General features: G+C 44.9%; 2 protein-coding genes across 7 annotated transcripts; one reads left to right on the forward strand and one right to left on the reverse strand.

Moving 5' to 3' along the window:
• Nucleotides 1–500: 500 nt before the first annotated feature.
• On the reverse strand, nt 501–5,190 carry c5h19orf54 (chromosome 5 C19orf54 homolog). Of its 5 annotated transcripts, none has more exons than XM_041873550.2 (7): nt 5,037–5,190; nt 3,629–3,823; nt 2,940–3,008; nt 2,619–2,743; nt 2,401–2,530; nt 2,062–2,132; nt 501–1,250 (listed from the first exon to the last, which is right to left on the reverse strand). In XM_041873550.2, the coding sequence occupies exons 2-7, from the start codon at nt 3,778–3,780 to the stop codon at nt 913–915; spliced, it is 885 nt and encodes a 294-aa protein (XP_041729484.1). In that variant the 5' UTR covers nt 3,781–3,823; nt 5,037–5,190; the 3' UTR covers nt 501–912. The 5 variants fall into 5 exon arrangements, with proteins under 5 accessions (XP_041729484.1, XP_041729470.1, XP_041729458.1 ...); XM_041873536.2 differs by lacking the exon at nt 5,037–5,190 and adding an exon at nt 4,312–4,568; XM_041873524.2 differs by lacking the exon at nt 5,037–5,190 and adding an exon at nt 4,105–4,565.
• LOC121560609 (U1 small nuclear ribonucleoprotein A) lies at nt 4,715–7,604 on the forward strand. Of its 2 annotated transcripts, none has more exons than XM_041873563.2 (7): nt 4,715–4,850; nt 5,230–5,302; nt 5,428–5,600; nt 5,741–5,941; nt 6,128–6,295; nt 6,474–6,562; nt 6,817–7,604. In XM_041873563.2, exons 2-7 carry the CDS (start codon nt 5,230–5,232, stop codon nt 6,974–6,976), a joined length of 864 nt encoding a protein of 287 aa, XP_041729497.1. In that variant the 5' UTR covers nt 4,715–4,850; the 3' UTR covers nt 6,977–7,604. The 2 variants fall into 2 exon arrangements, with proteins under 2 accessions (XP_041729497.1, XP_041729492.1); XM_041873558.2 differs by having other exon boundaries at nt 4,716–4,850; nt 5,227–5,302.
• The last annotated feature ends 635 nt before the right edge of the window (nt 7,605–8,239 follow it).

Consider the following 8,239-nt stretch of genomic DNA (forward strand, 5'->3'; position numbering starts at 1 on the left):
AATACGCACTTGGACAAATTCACTCCGTGTATTATAGTAGCCAAAAGGTGAGTGAAACAAACTGTAAATGCATCCAACGAGTGTGTAGAGTCACAAGCTTGATGTAGTCATTGCATGCTAGGTATATGGGACCAAATACTAAACTTTTGACAACTTTAATACACTAAGTGACTTTGTCCAAATACTTATGACTTCTTCACATTGGGGGGACTAGATACATAAAGCGCTTTCATTTCTAAATGGTAAAACAGATATTTATGAAAATACCCTCAAATAAAAGGTGACATTATGTACTGTCGCCTCATATGAAACATTTTATCTCAAATCCAAAATGCTGGAGTATAATTCAAAATACATATGGAGGGGACAGTACAGTATATGGTTCCTGTGAGCATTACATTGTGGAATGACATAAAAGAGCATATCTGATAACTATTTTGCATCATATCCAGAAACACTCATATACACAACAAGGTCACGATTCAATGATATTTCAACTATTGACAACAGTAAATATGTTTATTCTGTGTGCACTTGGAATTGCTTGATAATCAGTATAAATACAGGTAGGTACAGGGTTCTCATCGTATGCAATATTACAGCCTGTTCGACCATGTGAAGTGAATCAAACATTTCAGTAAGGCACAGGGTCCATAGAGGAGCCACAGATTTGGCAAAGGGCCACTTCACATTCAAACTCTTCATTCTGATAAGTAGTATACAGATAAGAACTGTCTTATGATCATCCTCCAGTGTCCTATAAAATAAATTAATGCCAACCCATGAAAACATCCTTAGATCCTTTCATCATGTCCTCTACTTACAGTATTATAGACTGTCATGCTGTCCTGTGTCCAGGCCAATGAGTCACCATTTGTACCATAGCAGTGTTCCAAGAGAGAAGGCCCATGATCACTGAGTCTGCCCCCCAGTGTGGAGCAACACGACCTGGCCTGCCAGCCCAACCTCCACCCCTCCCTTGGGCACCACGTACTGGGTACTGTCCCCAGCCCTCTGGGGATCTATCTCCCTCAGCTGGGCATTGCTTTGGGCTACCATGTCCAGGCTCCACAGCTGGTAGCGCAGGCTCTTACCCTGCTTGGCCAGGATGTAAGCTTCTCTTGCCCCCACTGTGGGACAGGGGCATGGGCATGAGGGGCTGTCCTGTGGCAGGAGTAGCCAGGGCAGGGTGGGGTCAGGTTGGGTGTGCTCTCTGCTCACGCTGTCCTGGTCCAGACCCAACAAGACACCTGGGAGAGATAGAGAGGTTATAGGAAGTGTCAAGACATGGGTTGTGCGTGTGTACGACCCTGCCTTACACAGGAAGCGGCACAGGTCCTAATCCAGGCACTTGTCATCTCCCGTCTGGACTACTGCAACTCGCTGTTGGCTGGCCTCCCTGCCTGTGCCATTAAACCCCTACAACTCATCCAGAATGCCGCAGCCCGTCTGGTGTTCAACCTTCCCAAGTTCTCTCACGTCACCCCCCTCCTCCGCACACTCCACTGGCTTCCAGTTGAAGCTCGCATCCGCTACAAGACCATGGTGCTTGCCTATGGAGCAGTGAGGGGAACGGCACCTCTGTACCTTCAGGCTCTGATCAGTCCCTACACCCAAACGAGGGCATTGCGTTCATCCACCTCTGGCCTGCTGGCTCCCTTCCTCTGCGGAAGCATAGCTCCCGCTCAGCCCAGTCAAAACTGTTCGCTGCTCTGGCACCCCAATGGTGGAACAAGCTCCCTCACGACGCCAGGACAGCGGAGTCACTCACCACCTTCCGGAGACATTTGAAACCCCACCTCTTTAAGGAATACCTGGGATAGGATAAAGTGTTCCTTCTAACCCCCCCAAATTGTAAAGTGGTTATCCCACTGGCTATAGGGTGAACGCACCAATTTGTGAGTCGCTCTGGCTAAGAGCGTCTGCTAAATGACGTTAATGTGCCCTTGAGCAAGGCACTTAACCCTAATTGCTCCTGTAAGTCGCTCTGGATAAGAGCGTCTGCTAAATGACTAAAATGTAAATGTAAAATGTGTTGCAGTCAAGGAGCTCCAGTCTAACCTGAGGCCACTGCCCAGTGTGCCCTGTGTCCGCTGCGTTGGCATGGCTCATGGTTGAAGTCCTCGTCATATCTGTGTTTATGCAGTCAAAGACCTCAAACACATACAGTACACATCACATTACTCATATATTGTATAATAAATATTTGCGGTAACAGCTATTACTTAAGAAATGTTGTTGTAAAATGGTCAAATGCATGGTAACAACCTAATAATTACCACTAGGTTACCTTAAGAACACCACCATCTATCAGTACCTAACTACCACTACCTGAGACAGACTAACTAGAGCAGATGGGTCCTTTCGAACAGCCTGAATGTGAGAGAGTATAAAGGATCCGGGATGAGGACGGGTTGCCCGTCAGCCAGGTGTTTCAGGACGGCTGTAGAGTTGTCTCCAGTCATCCCTCCTGACAGGAGCTCAGCCCTGCACTCACACACCTCCTCTGCAAGCATGGCCATGTCTCTAGCTGAATCACACACACATTAGTCTCACTAATAGAGTATAGCTCCGCTGGTGTTGTTGAGAGTATGCAGCATAGATGACTAAAGCATTACCCGAGAACATCTCCCCCTGTGCTGTGTAGCCCCTGTCCATCGCTGTCTGGACTATGGTCTCCATGGAAACACTCAGAGGGGGCTGTCGTAGGTGACCTGCCATCCATAGAGCCACCAGACCACATCTACAGGTAAAAACACACACACCTCAGGCAGCGGTACGTACCTTAGGAAGTATAACATGACCTTTAATGACAAAACTACAAACAAGAGACATCAGATTAGGGAAGGAAGATTAATTCACACGTATTAGATCAGTGATTACTTCAATGGAGGAAGGCTCCATTTTGAAAAGCCTAAATAAAGCTTCACGTGACTTACTGTGGGCCGTCTTGGATGAGGGAAGGCACATACTTGTTCAACAGCATCCAGTGCAGGTCCTTCCTAAAACTATGTCAACCAGTAAACAGTCAGCCACACCACAAAACAGACTTTCTTACTGCCACCTGGTGACAAATGAGTTATTGAACAATGCATATATCCCAATAGTATGTACTGTAGCTTGGTCTTGGTGGGATAGCTCAGCGCGTCCTCTCTTTTCTTGCATTTGTGTTCTATTTGTAGTTGCAACTCCCACAGGATCACTACAGTGCTGCTTTCATGGACAGAAACTGTTCTAAACGCAATGCCCAGGTGCAGAACACCCCCACCCCAGTGCACTGATTATTAAGGTGGAGAGTGTTACCCAATGTGCAACTGATGACCCCATTCCATAATCTGTAGGACATTTTACATTTTAGTCATTTAGCAGACGCTCTTATCCAGAGTGACTTACAGGAGCAATTACGGGTTAAGTGCCTTGCTCAAGGGCACATAGACAGATTTTTCACCTAGTCGGCTTTGGAATTCAAACCAGCAACCTTTCAGTTACTGGCCCAACACTCTTAACCGCTAGGCTAACTGCAGAACTCTTTCAGTGGTTTTCCAACCACCATGTTGGATATCCTGAATAGGCTTTAGCTGCAACGCTTGTCTGATAACTTCTGTTTTCTGTAGACAGCTCGCCTCACCTACTCTCCCTCTGACAGAGCAGCAACCGAGCCTCTGCATGATCCCCCTCGACAGGGGTCTTTCCTGCCGCTATGGCCTGGTACAGCTTCTTCTTGCTTGGCCCCGAGGCAGCTGTAGGTGGGGGTGGTCCTGGAGGAGGTGGATGCTCCATTGAAATACCCTGTCACTGCAGTGCAATTCTGTGTGATAAGAGACTGAGAAAAGGGAATGATAAGGGCTCCACTCCATGACAGGAAGCTATTGAAATGACACATATGACCCACTGATGGAATAAAGTTGCATTAATGATTTAGTGATACATAAAAAAATTAACATTACTGTGTAGGCCTATTACCTGATCTCCTTATTGCTTAACTTACTGTCAGAGCTTCTCCATCTGATGCCATGTCTAGCTAGATATGTTACACCATGATAAAAGTTGCAAAATACGTTTCTGAAATATGTGCATATGACATGCAGTTTTATTAACACTCACTTTATTGCATGGCTGTTTTAGCTGTAATGAGACGACTACAAGTGCAGACCTGAGAGCTATTTTCAAGTTTTTACACGTTAGGACTAGTACCTAGCTAGCTAGCTGAATATAGCCATATTTGGTAACAAACACGGCGATCATTTAAAGTGGTAGCTGCGGCTACAATGTGGCATTTTCTACAGCAAGGTTAAAGAACAGAAGACCTACTTAGCTAGCTTTCAATAACAAAATAATTGAAAAGTAGTTCATCTTTTGAACCAAATAATAGCTGTTTGAAACATACGGATGGCTCTCAAACTCAGTAGATTGCACGATGATAATATCATAAGGATATGTTAAAGCCTATTTCTTTAGATGTGTAAAAGTAAATCAATATGATTTACAGATTTGATCATCTGCGCAGCATCTCGCTCAGGCTGACTCTTGCGAATGAGCACCAATTTTACAAGGGGCAGGAGCGTCTGAAATGTAGCACTACATATCCAATGATGTTCAGGGGGTGGCTAAAACAATCCAATGAAAAGCTGTCTGGACAGGATCCGGAAATTACACCAGCCAATCAAAATAGTTGGCTTTGTTAGCTATCAAGGCTTTCTATGTCTTCTACGTTAGCTAGCAAGCTCCAGCAGAAATAATAAAGTGATTCTGGCTCCAGGGGTAGAGAGTTGTCCGCTACACGTGTAACGTGAGCTAGTTTCATTCATTTCTTTCGAGGCCGATTAGATTGTGCGTCCCAGGACTGAAATGTAAATACGTCTTAATTATTATGTATTTGTCTATTTCACATATTTTCTCATTTGCAAGTTAGCTACCAGTTTGGAACGATGATTGGAGATTGATGCGTCAGCCAACTAACGACGCTATATCGGTGACGTTAGTAGTTAGCAAATGGCAGCTAGTAGCTTGTTAGTTATATATTTTTAGCTAGTTACCTGTCTACTTTTTCATTGTAAAACACTTCGTACATGTTGCATAATGGTTGAAACTAGCTAGCTACCAACTTCTTCTACATCTAGCTAATTCTTGCAGACTTTAATGAGGTAATAGGCCGCTAACAGTAACGGAGGCTAGCTAACGTTACCTGACCTGTTTTCTAAGTGACCAATTTGTTTTATTTCACAGAAGATGGCTGCTCCGGATATGCGCCTCAACCACACTATATACATCAACAACCTAAACGAGAAGATTAAAAAAGATGGTTAGAGCTGGCTACCCCTTCATTTTTTGTTACGATTTTGCCCTCATGTCTGTGTTTGTTTACCCATCAACCATGCCAATGGCTCCTTGCCTAAACATGTATTGTTTGTACCCTTTGTCACGCAGAACTGAAGAAGTCGTTGTACGCGATCTTCTCTCAGTTTGGTCAAATCCTGGACATTTTGGTTGCCCGCTCCCTGAAAATGAGGGGTCAGGCCTTTGTCATCTTCAAGGAGGTCAACAGCGCCTCCAATGCCCTGCGTTCCATGCAGGGGTTCCCATTCTATGAAAAACCTATGGTGAGCTACTGCCAATAATACCTTGGTACACATCAGATAGCTTTTGCCTGACACATGTTTAGCTAGAGAATAATTATTCTCTAATATGCAGTCCTGTAAATAGTCCTGTCGTCATCAACTGTCCCTCTTTCTCATGGCAGCGTATTGGGTACGCCAAGGGGGACTCTGACATAATCGCTAAAATGAAGGGCACCTACGTGGAGCGGGACCGTAAGAAGGAGAAGAGGGTCAAGGGCCCAGAGGCAGCAGGGGCCAAAAAGGGTGTGCCAGGAACCCCTGTAGTACCCATGGGCCCTGGAGTTCCAACACCCATGGGCCCTGGAGTTCCAACACCCATGCCCGTAAGTGTTGTACTGTGAGCCTGAAGACAGAACCACGTTTGTAGCCACAAATGCACTGTTAGCCTCTGCGCTTAACATGTTTCCTTTAAGACATGTCTATCTAAAATGGTGGATTGTGTGTTATTCCACGTGTATCGCTAAATGATAGTGCGGCTGATTTCATTGAACATTCTTGTTCTTCTGAAGGGAATGCCACCCATGAGCGGGGCTCCTCGTATGATGCAAATGCCAGGGCAGCCCCCCTACATGCCCCCGCCAGGCATGATGCCACCTCCAGGGATGGGCCCTGGGGGGATGCTCCCTGGTGCCATGCCTCCGGGTGGGATGATGCCCGGGCAAATGCCCCACGCCCAGGTATGGATCACATGTTTATCCGTGTTAGTTTATGTCTTGTCAGTGCCCTTTTTATTAACTACACAGCAGGTCTGTTTAGTGGAACACTGTAATCATGAGTTTGCTTGTCGTTCATCTTACTGTATAATCTCACTCTGTAACTTATTATATAGATAAATGTAATCTTCCTTTCCTCCAGGTTGCAGAAAACCCTCCCAACCACATCCTGTTCCTCACCAACCTCCCAGAGGAGACCAACGAGCTCATGCTGTCTATGCTCTTCAACCAGTTAGTACATCTTCATTTTATTCTCCCCTTCTACTATACTCCTTGGTGCGGTGTGAAAATGTAATGTTTATTCTTCCATGTCCTGTGGTATTGGAACATATCTGTTTGGTTTTCAGCTTCCAATGTTGTGGTTATGTCAACTACTAGTGTTTGTGTATGGTGAGATTGAATATGTTGACAAGTATAGACCCTTGATGTCTTTAACAAGTCTGCCCCGAAGCTCTGTCCTGATGTTGACCGTTTTCCCACTTCAGGTTCCCTGGGTTCAAAGAGGTACGTCTGGTGCCTGGTCGCCACGATATCGCCTTTGTGGAGTTTGATAATGACGTGCAGGCTGGAGCAGCCAGGGAGGCACTACAGGGCTTCAAGATCACCCAGACCAACGCCATGAAGATCTCTTTCGCCAAGAAATAACACACCAGAGAGCTCTTGAGTGGTTTACAATCTCACACACACACACCAGAGAGACCTCCTCCCCTTAAACTATACCAGCACAGAGCCGACTACTAACCTGTCCATCGCCAAGGAAGCACAGTGTGTTACAAGTCCGCCTATAGAAGAGCAAATATTTTTAGCCTCTTCTTTTTTAAGTTGAGATTTTTATTGTAATTGTCCTGTTACTGCCCTTCCTGTGATCCCCCATACTCATTTAGAATAACTGGAGATGACCTGCCTTGTATGTGATGGTAGGTTACCAGCGGTTTAGAGAAGAGACATAGACAGAGGTCAGCATTTTGATGATTGAAATGCTGGCACCAGGCTTGAAAATGATAACTTGTAAGGACTATATTGGTATAGTGATTTGGTGCCAACATAGAGGATAGTTAGCTGACATTTGCATATCCATAGCTCTGGTTAAGAAAAAATGAAAATGTCAGTTTCTGCACCCATTCATTGAGGATAAAATCTGGTGTTTGTATGTAAGTATATTTTCATTTTTACTGTCTTGTCTGTTATAAAGCATTGCACCCAGGGTCTGTTTCGCCCAGACATTGTACCTGGAGCTTTTCTGTTTGATTAAAACATGTGCTTTTTATAATGACTAATGCTGTACGTGTTCCTTTCTGCTTTTATGTTCGGGGAGACACCAGGGGCTGTATAGATGGGTTGGTTGTTTAACAACAAAACCAATGCGTGTGCAACTATGGGCCAAAACAGGCTGGGTTGGTGTAGATTATCAACAATCTATATTTTGTCTCAATGTTTGAAAATATAACTACATTTGCACAATGAGCACTTGTCTCTCAAGTACATTGTTACAGTTGTTGTTTTGCCATATTACCATTGACATGAAATCAGTCAAAACGCTTCCAGACAAGAACAAGATAAAACTAGCTGAAATTAGCCACGTACGTTTCCCCACGTGGCAGCGTCACATCATTGTTGCTAGCTATCTGACTGTTCAAAATCATAACAAAGCATGTCTTCTGGCCCCATCAATGCGGGCATCTTTTTTGTGATGTCAGCCAACCCGTCTACTGATTTATGATAGGTCTTTCCTTCTAGAGCACAATTCATAATATTACGTTGAGAAGAGGGGCCTGGGCCCCTATCTACAAGCATCTCGGTAGGAGATGCCTTTCAGATAATGACTGATTTATATGGACAGATCCTAGTTCAGCACTCCTACTCTGATATGCTTTGTGGATACAGCCCCTGATCCTAGTTCAGCACTCC

The sequence above is a fragment of the Coregonus clupeaformis genome, chromosome 5, assembly GCF_020615455.1.
Source record: "Coregonus clupeaformis isolate EN_2021a chromosome 5, ASM2061545v1, whole genome shotgun sequence".
In the NCBI taxonomy this organism is placed as follows: Eukaryota; Metazoa; Chordata; class Actinopteri; order Salmoniformes; family Salmonidae; genus Coregonus; species Coregonus clupeaformis.